At 42.1% G+C, this 18,130-nt stretch overlaps 1 protein-coding gene across 2 annotated transcripts; it reads left to right on the top strand.

Annotated features, from left to right (window-relative positions):
• The first annotated feature begins 4,026 nt into the window (after nucleotides 1-4,026).
• Nucleotides 4,027-16,833, top strand: tcea2 (transcription elongation factor A (SII), 2). Of its 2 annotated transcripts, none has more exons than XM_084016232.1 (9): nucleotides 4,027-4,229; nucleotides 10,294-10,356; nucleotides 12,242-12,347; nucleotides 12,479-12,578; nucleotides 13,587-13,738; nucleotides 14,470-14,527; nucleotides 14,794-14,947; nucleotides 16,264-16,410; nucleotides 16,490-16,833. In XM_084016232.1, the coding sequence occupies exons 1-9, from the start codon at nucleotides 4,161-4,163 to the stop codon at nucleotides 16,592-16,594; spliced, it is 954 nt and encodes a 317-aa protein (XP_083872358.1). In that variant the 5' UTR covers nucleotides 4,027-4,160; the 3' UTR covers nucleotides 16,595-16,833. The 2 variants fall into 2 exon arrangements, with proteins under 2 accessions (XP_083872358.1, XP_083872357.1); XM_084016231.1 differs by having other exon boundaries at nucleotides 13,584-13,738.
• The last annotated feature ends 1,297 nt before the right edge of the window (nucleotides 16,834-18,130 follow it).

Raw genomic sequence — 18,130 nt, 5'->3', positions numbered from 1 at the left:
AGAATTAGAAGAAGAGGCTTTTGTTTCCTTTTCATCCGCTCTTGGATGACTTTCTCTCCTCTGCATCTTTTTTCTGCCTCACTGCAGACCTCTGAGCTCTGTCGTGTCCTCACACACACACACACACACACACACACACACACACACACACACACACACACAGGCTGCTATCTCACCCAGCAGCTGTTGATGTCGCTGCCAGCACTGCACTGTTGCTCCTCAGCTAGAGAGGCTCCTTGGCTGCAAACATCAAGCAGCAAGAATGAATGAGAAATAAAAAAAAGTTGCTCTGAGAAAAATGTACTCATCTGGAACTTAGAAAGGAGAGTTTGATTATAAACTGATTAAGAATGAGAGAGAGACAGGACCGCTATCTGTTGAGTTGTAACTGGCAGGCACCGTTGAGAATGTTGGTTAAGAATATCATCAGATCTAGAATCTAGAATTAGTATCCATCATGTAATCATGGACTCTATATGACACAACAAATATGGTTCCCTTGGCTGCATCCTATTGGCCAAAGGTTCTCTGATTGGACCAGCAAACGTTGAGATAAACAAGCTTGTGTTTTATGTTGGTTTAGGATTCGCAATTTGAGGTAGAGAAGAAGATACTGGTCAGACAACAACTTCCCAACATGTCCCAGTAGGAATATGAGAAAGACTTACTGGGAGAAGTTGATTCATTTATGGTGACTGTTGAGTTTATCAGTATGAGCCAAGACCCAAGGTCTAACTTTCAGCCAGAGGTGACAAGTAATGAAGTACAAATACTTTGTTACTGTACTTAAGTAGATTTTTCAGGTATCTGTACTTTACTTGTTTATTTTACTTTTACTCCCTACATTTATACACAAAATATGTACTTTCTACTCCTTACATCGTAAAAACAGGCTCGTTACTTAAAAAAAAAAAAACCTCCACAGATGGCGACAATACGTAAAAGTATACGTAAAAGACGTGACGAACTTGAGAGGGAAAGAGGGAGAAGAAGAGGGGGGGGGGGGCAGGTTACCCCAGGAAGAAGTCGAATGAGTGAGGGGACGGTAGAGACGATAGAGAACTTGCACTGTAGCAGCGACATGGAGGAAGGAAGCGAAGTGGGGTCCGGGAGTATTGCCGACGGCGACGCTTCAGAAGATTCAGAGAAGCAAGACATTCCCCATCCATGGCCCTATTTAAAAGAGTTATTCGTTGTTGTCGGCTCCAAAAAGGACTCATGGCGTATGGTATGCGCTGTGTCCTGTGTCAACCGAAAAGCCACGAGCTGCTGGCGTTCAAAAATTCATTTTTACTTTTACTTTGAAAGTACATTTCAGAGACTGTACTTTCTTACTTTTACTTGAGTAAAGGAGTTGAATCAGTACTTGTACTTTTACCAGAGTATTTTTTTACACATGTATCTGTACTTCTACTTAAGTACAGAATATGAGTACTTTCGCCACCTCTGCTTTCAGCCAATCGTTGACCTTCTCTATAGCCTACTTTGGTTCCGCCCTCTGAGCTGTCAATCACAACAGAGCCAAGACAGCTGTTCAGCCTAATGTTATTACGTCTGGAAAATGTGTTTCTTAGAGAGAGAGCTAAAAGGAATGAAGGATTGTTTGCCCCTTCCAGAAAATCGTATTGTATTTAGTCAACTGATAATTTTGCTTTCATTGCCAGCACTTTAGGTCACATCACCTGTCACTACTCCACATAAATTCTGTTTGTAGCATAATGGCAGCTTTTGTACTGTCTGCAGAAAGGGGTCCGTCAGCCAAAGATTGTTTATGAGTCAGGATATGCTTCACGCTGTAAATCTGTGAGTGTTTTTGTAGTCCTATAAGAACTCTAGCAGAGTGATAATCTTGATCTCTTGATGCCAATTTGACATGATCAAGTTCAAGAAAATGGTGGTTTTTGGCATTTCTCATGCCTGTGGTGCATCATGGGAGCATCGCATAGTGTGTAGTGCATGTGAGTGTGCACCCCAACCATCTCATGGCCGCTGCTCTGCACTGCTCTCATGTGGCAGTTAGTGCTGATAACTTTGTCCTGACCAGGCGGCAACCTCCGGTTCTGAAAAGTGAAGCCAGTGCAGAAGTGCCTCAACACTGTCGGCTCAGCCATCACTATGCTGAGAGCTGTGTGGAGGCTCTGAGATTCCCGTTTAGCACTTTTAATTATAGTTATAGTTTTTTTATGCTTTTTTTTCATTACCTCCACTGATTTTAACTGCTATATTAAAAGAAATCTACTTGATTATATTATGTACTGGAATTCTAAATTTCTTGATTTTAAGTTACTTCCTACTGTGAAGCACTTTAAAATTGGGTTTGATAAAGGCTCAATAAATAAAAATACTTGTTAACATATTTTACAGTTCAAGAAGCCAAAAATCAACTATAGGAGGACAAACATCTACAATATCCACTGATAAAGCCCCCATAAGATCCAACGAAGACCTGATCATTACATTCTAGCACAGGACATGAGAGCCTTCCTCTCAATAACTGAGTGAAACTGCAGTTAAATCAACTTGTAGACAGCAAATAGTCCAATAGTTTCCAAATAAATGGTGCGTTTACAGAAAGGTATCCTATAAAAACACACCAAGTAGAAAATAACTTAACACTGACATCTACAGGACATGGTGAGTACATGCAGGATATTAATTGAGTTGCTTCCAGAGTGAATCTCCCTCCGGAGGAACTGCAGTGAAAAGCAAACAAAAGATTAGCAAACACAATACATTATTCAAGTATTACTTAAATAGCTCTGAAATCATTACTTTGTGATAAGTATAGATTTATAGAAGTGTAGAACTATAGGCTATATTTTGGTTGTGCTTAACAAAGCTTGTCCAGTGTGAAATGAGGATAACCATCTCATTACTGTCATCCCGACCATGTTAGGAGGACACAGTTTAAGACCATTGTTTAATTTCCCAAAATTCGAAAGGATTTACAGAAGTGGACAGGATGATTTTTTTTACCAGTATGATACACATTTGAAAACAGATTTCATTATGAGCTGGTATTAATCTATCAGAGGCATGTCGACATGTTCTCCCTCTCTGCACATGTTCAACCTGAGGCCCATGAATCTGCCAAAATACATTTATAATAGTACAAACCTCACATGGCCATGAGACTCAGCTGCTCCTGAGGAAAGTCCACAATGGAGAGATGAGGTGTGGTGGAAATAAATGCATCCCCCCCTGAGAAGTGCACAAATAAAGATAACTAATCGTCTTTGTGTATTTATTACAGAAATAAGTGAGTGAATTTCAGCTGAAAGGACAGAGCTGTATTATGAGAAACTGACTGAGAACAGGATAAGAGCTGCATACTTAATCATGCAAGATTGTCAGGGAGGAAAACGTCAGCTAGCATTTGGCTTCACTTCTGTTTGTCTCAAGGTTAAAGTGAACAGTTCTCTTTCTCAGCACGTTCTGTTCTCTGAAAAACAAGTTCACAAAACACAATGGAAAAATACCTGGCAGAATAGAAACAACATTTAATACCAAAAGGTTCACAGGAGGACAATCATCATCCTCAAACATATTTCTGACTTTATTATTACTAAAGTTGCTGAAGCAACACATCAGGTATAGACCCATTTAGTCACCTGACGTTGCTGCCTATGCGAGCAGTGCATACATTGCAGATGGTTTCCTAAAATATTCTGTATAGTGTACATTAGTAATTTGTAAGATGCTTTTATTAATTGGCAAACTTACAAATGCCTTATACATTAAGGGAAGCACATTGCATTGAAAAAATATTCAGATTTTTGCACATGCCTAAGGTTCATGATGCAGCAACCATCATTATTTACTCCCCAAATTCCAGCCAACAATTAAGTTATAGGCCTGTTTATTTTCCATCATGGATTCAATGATGAAGGATGGGTCCACGTGGGGGAATCAGATGCCCGTCCTGCCTGCCCACCTGGCCAGGCTGAAGTTGTCAAAAGTAAACTCCAACTCCCAGCATCCCACAGAGACACACAACAACAAACGAGAGGGAGGCAGCAGCTGGGAGAAAAAAGGACACAGACACTCACTGCGTAAAGAGGAGGAAAGAGAGCGACAGAGAGACTGGGAGAGTTTCCTTTCATCAATGGGGCTTTTCGCCGCGGCAGAGGAGCACTAGTGACGGAGCAGTCCGCTCAAACATGGCGAAAAATCAGGAAGTGGAGCGCATCGCCAAAAATCTGGATAAAATGGTGCACAAGAAGAACACGGTGAGTGCAAAATAACAGTTGCTGCATCCGCGGAAACCGCGCGGTCAGGTGATGAGCGCTACCTTTACCCGTGGAGAGGCGGAACATTCTGGAAGCACGTTGTGTTGGAGCCTCCACACCTCCGCGCGCTCACTATCTCACACATGACAATGGCTGCGTGCTTCTGGGGAAAAGTCTGGCAACAAATCACCACAGCTTCAGTCAATTATCTGGCAAACTAACCGCCGACTTTATACTATGGAACATTCATGTGGTCTTTGTGTTGGAGTGTTGACCTAACGCAGGTGTGAAGGATGTAAAATGTATAAATTATTATTCTCATGATGTTGTTTTTTTAATTAACATGTCATTAAATACTAGCCAATTGGAGCACAGGATATTTGAACATGTGCCCAGGAAGATTCTGTAGAATTTTTACTAACAAAAGGTCATGAAATGAAAAGGGGAGCCGTTCTGTTCATATAAGATCAATGCCACATTAATCCATGTTGAATTAAATAATTTCCAGCAAGAATGTGAGAAGATCCACCCAGGCGGATAGAGACGTATCAAAAGTCTGCAAAAGTTGTGGACACAAGATGTCTTCCTGATGAGTAGGCTACATGTGCACTGTATGTGCATTTTTATTTGTAGCTCTTGTTATTTAAATCATAAATTACTCTTGACTAACTGTCAACACATTATAAAGACTTTTTGAACAAAACATACAGGCAAAACAACTGAAAAAACAAAACTTGATCCAACCCAAAACACACACACAGGACTTTGACCCAGTAGACTGCTGTTTGTGTACCATGTGAACCAAGTACTGTTGTTGTCTAAACATCACCAAGTTTGATTTAGTTTCAATTACCTTGTCATTACAAACTAAACCATGTTATTTTACTACTGGCAAAGTGTACTGGCAAAGTTGTATTGTGTGTGTGTGTTAATGTTAAGGGGTGTCCACACCAGAAGAACTGCCCGACTCGCGTCGGTAAATGAAGTCGGGCTACTTAATATGGCTGACTCGAACAACGACATGGGCGGTTCACACCTACGGACTTACAGCCGACGCCATACGTTCCGCGCTTGCGCAAGATGTAATGTCTCCAAAACAACAGGCGGCGCTAATCTGTATTGTGGGCCAAAAAACGCGAAAACCGGAAGTAGCCGGTCCTCTCTAGACCATAAACACAGAGCACGCTGTCCTCACCAGTCACTGTTGTCAGCAGAGTGAGGTTGTAGACTGTAGTTGTGATTACTCTCTGAACGGAAAAATCTCAAATGTAAAATGTAACCCGATTCCACTGTTTATCTGGTATGTTTACCATCGTCACTTCCGGGCTTCACTGATTCGCTAGTCAAGCTGCTAGCCTCCACCAATCAGAATGGTAAAAGAATGACCGACTCAAAGACGCCGATTTTCGGTCCGGTGTGGACTCGCCTTTAAAGGCAGAGTAGGTAATTTGGAAAAACCACAGAGACTTTGTCTTTGAACGCATCACTGAATGGAAAAGTACTGCCCCCTTCCCTCAGAACTCTGTTCAAAGCTGCTCCCCGAGAACTCCCCACGAGTGCTCGAGATCGGCAGAGTGCGAAAGTGCAAGCAATCAGGAAGTAAGCAATGACAGACAGGCATGGCATCCAATTATTTTCTACAGCCCAACTATTTTGATTGGACAGGGTTTTTACAGTCCTGCCACGGCCACACTTTTTTAAAGTGTAGGTCCGGAGTGAAATGGACCCTAGGTAATTTCCACCAAGACCTCCAGCCAAACACCCCCTCGGAAGCATTTTTAGCGATGGTCAGCAGTGGTCAAGATAGGGCGATCAGCCGAACGGCTTCGTAATAGCGCTATGGTACTTACAGTATATCTCGTAAATTTCCCCACTAATAATGCATGGAATGTTACCAAACTTCTGCAGTAGTACACATAGGGTCTCTACTCACAAAACGAGGCATTTTAAAGTTTGTAAGTACATCAGGAGTTTATTTAAAAAGAACACTTGCCTGATAGCTTCTACTGCTAAAGCTACGCTGTTTGCGTAGACGGCACCGTGTTTACACAGCTTCTTCTTTGTTGGTGTTTAATGGCAGTCGGCGTATACCTGGCTGTTTCCGTGACGCGAGTTTCACGCCAGCGTATGAAAAAGTTTAGCCGATTTTTTTTATAAATGCTTGTATTATCATGTCAACACTTGTCGACCTGATAATATAAGCATTTATGAAAAAAAAAATTAAGCGAAACCTTTTTATACTCTCGCGTGAAACTCGCGTCACGGAAACAGCCAGGTATACAGGTATATTACCTAGGGTCCATTTCACTCCGGACCTACACTTTAATGTCGGTGCATTTCATTTATTCATTGCTATCAAAATTTTACGAGGATTTAATATAATATTACAGAAAGTGTTCTGAATAGAATCACCTATTCAACCTTTTAACTATGTGTTTCAAACTTTAAAAGTAATCCGCCGTAATCCAGGAGAAAACACGTCGCCTTGAAACATAATTAAGGGCGCAGTTTGTTGAATGAGACCTGTGGGTCGGACAGGACTTTATAGAGCTCACATTAATGACTCTAATGACCACTATTAATATCAATCAATATAATTTTGATAAATCAATCCCATTTCCTCAGATCATAAGCCCTTGAAATAGGGATTTTTGCGCTCTACACAGAGCGCAAAAACAATAGCGGTTATAATATAATGGTATTTATTGACTAACTAAGGATTAAACAAAGTGAATAAAAGCATAACGGATGTACAGAAGCACAAATACAACACAAGAAATATAACTGGGAAAATGGTAACCAACACATCTAGAATGTTTGGCGATAAAGGCAAGTGCAAATTTGGACTTTATTAGTAAGATAGAATAATGAAATGGCCTCACAGATATCAGATATTAACAGACGCTAATACTTATGTTCACCCTGCAACTCGGTCATTACTGTTAATTACGGTTTCGGTCTTACTTTATGACGAGTGGTCTCAGCTTAATCGAAAGTCCAAGCCGTCGCTCTTTCGTCTGTAACGTAGATACGAAGGAATTCTCCGTGCCGTGGGCTTAGGGTTGGATCGGAACCGTTAGTGCCAATCTGCGGTAGCTTTGTAGCTGATGTTGTCTCTCGCCGAAAGCCGTCTCGGTTGGTTCGCTGTCGTCTTAGCGAGCTTGGCCGTGGTTGGATGAATGCTCGGATGACTAGTTTAATAGTATCTGTCAATATGCTAAATCTTGCGGCCGCCGGTTGAGTTAAACAAAAAGTTTCTTGCATGAAAAGTGTAAAAGACTAAAAATGCAAAAGATGGAGAATCTAACGGCGAACAAAACTAGCTAATAAAAAGGAGTAAAGTTTTGAAAAGAAGAAGCTTTTTACTTCAAAAGAAAAGAAAATTAGAAAAATAAGTGAGTAATGGAACGAAAGAAGAAAAAAGCATAAGTAGAAGTGAAGTGAACGACTGTAGACACGCAGCTTCATGCTGACCGAAAGGGGTGTGTCCAGGACGGGCCAACTCGGGTTGCACTCCGAAGGCTAAATGATTAAACTATTGTAAATGCGATCCTATAACTATTATACACTCGAACACGCATAATCTTGCCGTTATGGTCAAAACTCGTTCCTTGAGTCACATTGCAAATAACAGATTGATGTGTCAAAATAAATTAAACATTAAACATTTCTTTGTATAACCATTTTGAATGAACCAGTCTTGATAGAGTTGAAAGGAAGTTGGTTTCAACATAACAATGTATCAAACTAGTCTCACGTAAATTGGTTACACACGTCTTTGTATATCGATATGTATATGTCTGACCCGATATCTGTTTCCTTTATGATATATCGAGATGACTGAGAGATGATCCATTTCACCTCTGGCCACTTGAGGGCAGTAGAGATCTATGTAACTTTTGTGGACGAATACCATTTTCTTAACTTCGTACTTCTGGGTCGCAGAAGCACATGATTTAAACAATGTCATATCATGTATTAAGTAATAATAACATATCTAGACTATATTTTGAAGCATAAATGATCATTATCTTAGCTTTGCTCCAAACTGGTCTTGACTGGCTTTAGGTATTTTTGCAGTTAACTAAAAAGAATAACATCTGGCCTCCTTATCTGCACGTGTGATTTAGGAGACGGGGTCATTTGAAACATAGGAGACACTCCAATACGCATCTTAAAACGAGTTATACCCTTGGGAAAGGTCCAGAGAGGAAGAAGGAGGGCGTAATCTTCAACCCGATCAGGGTTCTCTGTGAAAAGAAGGTGTTAATCAGGCCAAAGCCGTGTTCGTGATGCTTTCAAGTCTAGTGTTTCTGAAGGTCTGTGTCACACTTGGAGATGCGTGGAGATGTTGCTGAGGCTCCGATTTAGAAGTTCATGAATCTCCTAAGAGGCCTTTCACATTCCTTTCGGATCAGTCCAGTGATCTGGACTTTAGTTTTATTTCACCTGGAGTGCCGGAGACTCTGGCCTGTGCCTCTTCTCCTTGTTGTCCAGTTCTGGATAGTTCATCCTCTGTTTATTAATCAAATTAACATCTGAGTGTGAAAGAATCATGAAGCTGTTGTTCCTACACAGAGCAGCAAACAGAGGTGAAAACAGGCAAGCCGGCCTCTTTGTGAACGGGGAGAAACCGGAACAAACATTGATGTTTTGACGATGTGTTAAACCGAAGTTATGCTTCCGCGTTGACACAACGCAAGGGGGCTTGCGGACCCCTTACGTCCTTGCGGACCCCCCTTACGTCTAACGCAAGGCGTCCGCTAACTACATCCACTGGAGACCGCTATTCCGGTTTCCACTCATAAACACCGCCATTTAAACTTTTAATAGGCTACTTTTATTGTTTGCACCTTGTCGCTTTTGCACAAAGAAATAAAACACCAAGTTCTGAAAAATAGTGGATGTTTAAAGCCGGAAGGTAAACAAATAGGCTATAACGAGGCTAACGACAATGTACGTCAAGAGTCTCGGTCGGTCAGTCAGTCTTTACAAAAAATATAGCGCCCTTTACCGGTGTGGCATTGAATTGCATTTCGACACGTAAACCCAACGCAGAACCATCACGGTCTCCCAGCAACTGCGTGGCCATTGCGTGATCACTACGCGGAAGCATAACCGAGCCTTTACGTGTGCGATGCGCCACTGGGTGATTTAACAAAGCCAATAGCTTGCAGAAGGCCGTCATTGTATGCAGGCAGCAACATGTATATGATGCACAGCAACTTCGCTTGCACTTGAAGAGTCGTGTAAATGTGTACGATAAGCAAAAGTTCACCTTCCATTGTTGTTTTGGTGAGCTTATCGTATTAACGATGCTTATTTAATACGTCACACTACCGCTGAGGCCGATGTGTTACATGTAATGGCCTCTCTGGTTCCATAAAGCTGGGATTCTTTTTTAAAGAGACACCAATGTGGCATTACACCATCGTGATCGCGGCATCTCTGTGTGAAAATGCCTAGTGTTAACCAAAGGGTGGGCGTAAGGTTATTGGCTAGCCGGTGGAGCACACAAATACAGAGCTTCGGTTCATGTGATGGGTATTGAATGAGGTCGAAAAAATGGAATTGGTATCGGTATCATTTTAATCACTGGTATTATAATTTTCTAAGAGATATCTTGCCCTTGAGGTCTAAGTGTACCTTGTTCACAGCCAGCCAAAACCTCTGCCATCAGTGTATGAATGTGTGAGAATGGGTGCATGTCATGCAAGTCCTTTTACAAAGAAAAGCTCCACTCACTAAAATTCAATCTTGTGGTTTCATTATTCTCTTGGTAACCTTTTAGTAGACACTGAATAATTGTGGCTGAAAGCTGTTCAGCTGTGGGTGGGAAGAACCAAGACTCTTAACAAGCAATAAATACAGCCACCTCGACTTTATTGGTTAATGAATGTGGTAACCTGAAACAAATCTGAGCATTTCTTTTCATTACATGGACACAAATTTAACAGATGCCCGCCGTTGCCAGGATCCTTCTCCAGGTGTTCTCTCACTGAGCTGTAAATGTGAGTCCACCTCACCACGGTGATGTGGCGGTTTCTGTTTGTTCTGTCTCCAGGACGGAGCTCTCGACCTGCTGAGGGAACTGAAAAACATCAAGATGTCTCTGGAGACGCTGCAGGTAATTAACTCCACCTCTCTTCCATGTCACCGCCAAGTATATTTATGATTACAGCATGTACTGACTACATGCAGTGAAAAATCATATTAGTCTGAAAACTAAATGTCCAGTGTTTAAATGTGGACAATACATCTGCAGTGTTTATTTTGGTAATTAAATCTCAGTCAGACTAAGATGAGACGATATAGCAGCAATGTCATTATGATCAACTGTGACTGTATCAATACTCAATATTGTTGATGGGGGAAAAAAGGCTGAAATGTAGTTACTAACATGGACATTTGACACTGGACTGAGACTAGGGATGGGTAAAAATATCGATTCAGCAATGCATTGCGATTCTTTTCCCCGCAATTCAATATCGATTCAGCCATCTTCTGAATCGATTCAAGCCCCTGGCCAGTGGGGGCGCTGTGACCGACACCCTTGTGTGATTCACGCTGTACGGACGGGGGCCGCACTAGACCAAACCATTACAATATGGCGACCGGAGTGAGTACAGCGTTCACACCGGCCGCAAAAGCGACGCAAATAGGCGCGTAGCGGAGCCCGCTTCCTTTCGGCGCCCTTGTTAAGCGATAGTGCAGTTCACACCAGACGCGGAGCGCCGCGAATAGGCGTGGCCGTCCCGCCCCGTGAAGCGATCGTTTCGGCGTCTGCTCTACTTTTTGCGCGTGCCGCGAGCGAACGCGTCAATTCTGGCAGGAAATCACACAAAGAAACACGAGACAATCCGGTCAATTTTCAAAATAAAATACCACGATTGACAAATACGATCATATTTGTGTATCTCAACTCGCACTGGGAAACAGGAAGAGAAAATACATTTAATAAATGTGAAGAGTAGATAAACAAATATGTGCATTTCAACAGTATATCTGCACTACTACTGTCTACTACCATAAATTGTGAATATATATGGTAACAAAATGACCAGCCAGATTTGGGCCAAAATGATGCCAAAAGGTTTTTGCTATCTGGGTAGCTTCCGCAGCCGGTGTGAACCCGTTACATGCACTGTAGTTCAGTGTTTAAGCGGTGTGCTGTTTTATCATGCTATGAGTTATACCACGGCTGTTCATAAGGCATGAAACTAAATAAATTATTTGAAAAAATGATCTGGTACTCTTACTTGTGTATTTCTACTTGATACTGAATCGATATCGAAGCATTTCAATCAATATCGAATCGAATCGATATTGAATCGAATCGTGACCCAACGAATCGAAATCGAATCGTGAGATTCGAAACAATACCCAGCCCTAACTAAGACAAAAAAAAACGAAAACAAATTGTTGACAACTAACCCCAGATACTTGTAAACATCTACAGGTTTAGCCTTGTTCCTAACTCGTCTTTTAGATCCCATGTTTATGCATCTTTGTATGTACATGTCTTTGCACAAGGCCTGCAATATCATGCGGTCTGTGCACAGCTGCACTGAAGCATCTACGTTGTGACACCTGCTATTTTAACAGGAAATATGCCCGGGGTTCACCTACAGAGCATTTGCATTATATGTAAAGACTTAAAGAGGTTTAAGTCAAACTGAAACTTGATTTCAACTTCAATGATACTGTAGCTATTGTGCCTAACTTTCCTCAGAGGATGATACAACCATTGTCAATATCAGGTGTGTGCAACAGACTGAAGAGCGTTGTAGTGCTGTGCAGCCGAAAGATGCTGATGCAAGATGGTTTTCTCCCTTTTTATCAATCCCACATAGTGCTGGTTACTGTTGGGGATTTAAGACCTCTGTCCTTTTATACATGGGAGGACCCGTCCTGCTGTTTGTGTTTGAGTCTTGAAGTAGGAACTAGATCCCCCATCGGTGATGATCAATGATTTTTGAAGCATGAATACAATCCCCTCCATCTTCCTCTAGTCCACCAGAGTTGGGATGTCTGTGAATGCGGTGAGGAAACACAGTTCAGAGGACGAAGTTCAGACTCTGGCCAAATCCCTCATCAAGTCCTGGAAGAAGCTGTTGGGTAAGTGCTGTTCTGTCTTTTACGAGTCCCTGTTAGCAATTCAGCCTGCAAGAGGACAAGCTGTGGGTGGAGGTGGTTATTATTATGTCACAAACAAGTACAGATGTCCTTGTTTGTTTCTCTTCCTGCAGATGGTTCAGAGGGGAAGTTGGAAGAGAAGGAGAAGAAGAAAGAAGGCTCTCCTTTGAGGACATCCTCCACCTCCAAGGACTCTGGCAGCTCTGAGAAAAGGTCTGTCGCCCAGTAATGACGTCACATTTGGTTACACCTAGTGATGGATGAGGATCACTGTTAAAGAAAGCAGTGAAAGTACATTTTCCATTTCACAGTGTCTTTAAAGGTCCCATATTATACTGTTTTTCATCAATTCCACACAGCTGTCAGAGGTGTACACTGTATTCAATATGCATTGCCCCAAACCCATCCATGGTCCTGAATTTCAGCTAAAAGTTGCTCAAATGAGCTCTCCTGAGAACAGGCTGTTTCTGTGCCTGCACCTTTAAATGCTAATGAGCTCCGTCTGTCATCGCCTACTTGGAGAGAGACAGAGAGCGGTAGCATGCGCCAATGTTTACGGTGGATGTATCACTATGGCTCGCCTATGTGGTTCAGGTGAAGTTACTGGGTCCCGTATGGTTGGGACAGATCCTTTTATGAGGGTCAGTGACGAGGCAAAGCCAGCTTTGTACTGACCCTCGTTACTGAAGCAGTCCGATGTGAAGCGGTTAGCACACACATACAAGCTAACACGAACCGTAGCCGGCACATTGTCGTTAAAAATTAGACCAGACCCGGACCGTTGTGCACGACGCTCTGTCGGACACGCACCCCGGGTGGCAACAGTGAAGACACACCAGAGTGCGCTCTCCCCTCTGTGTTGCGGAACGCCCCCTCTCAGATATCTCCTATCATCGCGCAGAGGAGTTCGGCCTATGCAAATGACTCCATTTATTATGTAACGACGGGAGCTGAATCCGAACAGCCCGTAGGAGAAACCGTTGTACCAGTGGGTGGGCTGCAGAGACCATGCAGGAGTCGGTTGTTTTCCTCATTCTGGGAGTTGACAGGCTCAGGGAGGACCAGTTTATAGGTGTAGAGACCTGTTATAATACGGGACCTTTAAAGACTGAAGAGGATTTCTCATGGAGTTGTCCTTTAACCGGAGTTATGTCCTGTTTCTCTCACTCCAAACTCTCCCACATCTCCTTTTTCATAATTTCTCCTCCTCTTTCTTAGCAGTAAGACGTCAGGGGATTCTCCCACCACACCCACCTCCCCTACTACCGTGAACATCCCCCCTCCGATCACCTCATTCCCCCCTGCCCCCGTCACCACCGACAGCGTGCGGAACAAGTGTCGAGAGCTGCTGGTGGCGGCGCTGCAGACCGATGGTGAGAAGATACTTAAGGTTTATAAAAGACTACAAGGCTGACATGCAGCTTTTTGTAATGTTTTTTTATTTATTAGTTGTTCTGGAGCTTTCATATCACGTGGTCTTCAAGAGTCTTTCTCCAAGTCTTTACATGCTTGTGAAAATAATAACATTTACTTCATGATCTGACAAAGATCATGTGATCTGATCAAAAGCTGCAGAGCTGTTATTAAATGGACCTTGAGGTGAGATCTGTTTGTCAACTGTTTCCAAGGTCAAGAAGTAACTTTGATATCCAACTAGTGCAGAATTTATCATCCACTTTTCTCAAGTCAAGGTTCACTTACTCAAGTATTCTGTGGCCTTCTTCAGCAAGTAGAACTTACTCTGGTGGCATGATGTGCCCAAGTATAGAACTTGGGTCACGTGTTGTGTCAAGGAGTGGTCTGATTTAATAAGCAGCACATTTTTCCTGAAGAATGCCATGGGAAAGGTTTGAAAGGTCTGGGGGGGAAAAGGTAGTAAGGGACCCTTGAGTTAAGAATATCATCAAGAATGAATCTCCATGCTCTGCTGAGGTATTTATAAACTCCATGTCAGTCAAATTAATTAATTAATGTAAACCATCAAACTCTCTTTCCTCATCATGATGCTCTTCATCTCATTTATATTTCATAATGCATGAGTCAATTCCTTTGTATTCAGCTGTTAATGTCTAATTAGCGAAGTGTGTGTACGTCTGTCTTCCAGATGACCACAAGACCATTGGCGTTCACTGTGAGCACCTTGCAGCACAAATTGAAGAGGATATCCTTTCATGTCATCACCTACTTAACGACATAAAGATACACTTGCATGAACGATTGCAATCTGAGTCCGACTGAGTGTCTCGGTGTGTTTCACTTTGTTGGGTAAACGCTCAAACTGCGTAATGTGTGTGTGCATACGTATTGTAATACAGTCACATGGCACAGCAAACTACAAAACCATCACGCAGTTGAACATGTTTTGGATTATCGCCCTCCCCCGATGTTATTAGTGTGTTTTAGTCCTTGACTGCTCATCGTGCCCACAGATCTTCCAGGAGTTCAAGTCGACAGATATAAAATATAAAACTCGTCTACGAAGCCGCATCTCCAACCTCAAGGACCAGAAGAATCCCGAGCTGCGCCGCAGCGTTCTGTGTGGAACCATCCCGGCTCAACGCATCGCCTCCATGACTGCTGAGGTGAGTCGTGCAGACATTGGGTCTTCTGTTTGAGTGTTAAAACGGTGCGTTCACACCAAACCTGACTGCGAATTGTTCACGCATCTCTTTTTTGTACAAAGTTACTACAAAGACATGAATAGGCAAATTCCCCGCAAATGACTTGATGCAAATGAAGCAAATCTTTTATCCATGTGAAGCGAAAGCCTATGAGCGTTGAGATTCTCCCAATGTCGTCACTGAATCATAAATGGAGAGAAAACATTGTAGCGATCTGTGGTCTGCCAGAGCTCTACGATAGAACCTCATAGGACAGAGACCGAACCAAACTATATGGAGAAACCATAGACCTTTTATGGTACAGACAACAAGGTCGCTTATGCCTGGATGACATTATTTTATGTGTAGATGGAGCAGCTACAGTGTTACCATAGCCTACCTCCCCTCTATCCGAACTCCATTCAGAAAACAAACACATTTTTAAAGTACTTTTATTATTGTCTTGAAGATATACTTAACAAACCATGACTTAGCATAATGATGCCAATTTGTAAAAAGTCCAGTTACTTCGGCCCCCTTTTATCATTTTACTGCAATCAAATCACACACAAAAAATGTTTTTTGGTTTATACTGCTGTAAACCAGCCAATGTGTGTCTTCACAGTGAATATACAGTATGCAACAGAAGTGAGTACACCCTTGTGCAAAATCACTTACATGTGAAATCATTCATAATTGCATCACATTACACTAATCACATTACTTCCGATTTGATCGGTAGGATATTAACTCTTATGTAAAATTAAAAATGAACAGTTTTAGATGTACTATGTCAAAAATACAGCCCCAGAACTCAATGCAGTCGGTACACCTTTCATTACTGAGATTCAAATCTTTTCACATTGACTGTCGGGACTATTCACTGTGGTAGTCCTGGCCAGGTTCATGCCCAACAAATGTATCTTGGTCTCATCTGACCAAAGAATGTGCTCCCAATATTTATCAGGTTTCTTTAGCAAAGTTTAATCTTGCAGTTTTGTGCCGAAGAGCAAGCATGGGTTGCTGGTAGTGTGAACTCAGACACAACATGTACAAAGCAGCAATAATGGTCCAACCATGCTTGATGAAACATTGTCAGTGTCTATATTTATTTAAGCCCCGCCTCCTCCCCTTCACGTCTCGTGTGAGTGGTCTTGTGGTCAAACTTGCGCAAGTAAAGGTATAAACATACCTTAAGGACTTGTTTTAGGGTTTTGGTTTGGATTAAGTTCAAATTTGTTTAGGGCGAGGGTTTAGAGAAGGCCAGTATGGTACAAACATGTGGACTGTGTGTGCAGGAGATGGCAAGTGCAGAACTGAAGAAGATGAGGGAAGCTCTGACCAAAGAGTCCATCAGAGAGCATCAGCTGTCAAAGGTCGGAGGAACTGAGACGGACATGTTCATCTGCAACAAGTGTCACGGAAAGAGCTGCTCGTACACGCAGGTATGCACACACACACACACACACGTACAGAATTGTGTCAATGAAAATATTTCAATGTGATGTTTTATGTGTGTTATAGGTGCAGATCCGCAGTGCTGATGAGCCGATGACCACATTTGTGGTGTGTAACAGCTGTGGCAACCGATGGAAGGTAAAAAAAAAACCAAACAAATGTGATAAATAGATGTATGTCATAATATTAACAAGCTAAAATCCTTCCATATCTATGAGGGATTGCCTCCACGCGTCTCAAACTGGCAACAGCTGAGCTGGCAAGAATGCTGTGGTTACAACACACTCGGGTAGAGTAAATTCATTCTCTGCTCAGGTTGACGTCACTCCAGAATATCTTCTATGAGATATATCTGTTTGCTGCTATTTTTATGCTCATGCAGAATATAACAGCTGAACAACAAAAGCGTGTCAGTGTACCATCCTCCCACAACTGCCGGTTGGAAAACAAGAAAAAAAAAATTAAACATTTAATGATTTAAAACCTACAAAAATATATGAAACTGCAAATAATAAACACTATCAATATATACAAGGTGTAGTGGTTGCTTTCCAAAGTAAACATCTTAATGAAATAGTGGACTTTCTTATCAAATGTTAAACACTTTGGTGTTGAAAGGCACTCTGGGTTTAATAGTAAATGATTTACTGAATCAGGCAGGTGAAGTTAAGTACCTTCGCTAAATAGAAACCCATCTGTAACTGTGATAAAGGTTGCAAGGTTGGCCTGACTGCCAGTAACAGCCTCTCACCACAAGATGGCAGCAGAGACCAGCCTGCTTATCTTTCTTTCTCTAACTATTCACCTTCGGTGCTGCCAACTTTTTGATGTCCTCCTTAGTCTCCCTTCCACCTGTTTCTCTTCTCTCCCAACTTTTGGACTTGACATTCATTTATCTTAGTTTACATCTTTATCTCGCTTCTTTCGTTCGCTTTCTTTTTCACTTTCCTGAGGTTGGTCCTCGCCCTCCCTCCCCCTCATGTTTACATCTCATACCTTCTACCTCCTCCCATGATCTCCTCCCTCTTCTTTCCTCTCCAGGTTTCCTCCTTCCTCCCTCTGCATGTCATTTTCCTGGCACCTCCTTCCCTCCCCTATTTAGCTCCTGGCTCTAGGTCAAGGTGAAGCCACTAATTTGATACGCTGATGGTTTGTGGGAAGTGTGTGTTGTCTGTTTCAGCACGTTGCGAATATAAAAAAAAAGTGGGAGGTTCTGACATTTTAAGTCAGTTTATTGTAGCTAAATTTAGCTGTGACCTCGCCTAACTGCGTCTTTGTAAACAAGCGGTTAAAAGTGTTTAATGTTCCAAAGATAGCAAAAACATTTTTTTAGGCAATTCTTACAAAATCATACACAGAACATTTACACATATTCAAAGTAGTTTGTTTCTGGAGACACACAGGAGCCTAGCATCTCCCCGCTGCTTTCAAGCCTTTAGACACAAAAGAGCAGGATCAGTTCTGAACAATTACAGAAGTCATTGTGTAGGAAAGCAGATCCTCCTCGGGGATCACCTCTTTGTCACCGGTGATGTGTGTACATGCCTGAATAAAATGTGGTCTATTCTTAAGCAGAGTTTCTGATCAAATGTCAAATAAATAATTAAAATGAAATGTACAAGGGGCGCTATGGAGCAATATTTTTACCCACTTGTGAACAAACACTATTGGTTTTAATGCTATTTGGATAAAGTCAGGGTGTGCAAA

This window comes from Eutrigla gurnardus (genome assembly GCF_963514095.1).
Source record: "Eutrigla gurnardus genome assembly, chromosome: 8".
Taxonomy (NCBI): Eukaryota; Metazoa; Chordata; class Actinopteri; order Perciformes; family Triglidae; genus Eutrigla; species Eutrigla gurnardus.
This window is presented reverse-complemented; position numbering and strand designations above follow the sequence as displayed.

Excerpts from the sequence above, each read along its gene's own strand:
- tcea2 (XM_084016231.1), top strand. The coding sequence starts at position 4,161 with ATGGCGAAAAATCAGGAAGTGGAGCGCATCGCCAAAAATCTGGATAAA. Across the intron at positions 10,357-12,241 it reads TGTCTCTGGAGACGCTGCAG|TCCACCAGAGTTGGGATGTC; the intron begins GTAATTAACTCC and ends ATCTTCCTCTAG. Across the intron at positions 13,739-14,469 it reads GGCGGCGCTGCAGACCGATG|ATGACCACAAGACCATTGGC; the intron begins GTGAGAAGATAC and ends TCTGTCTTCCAG.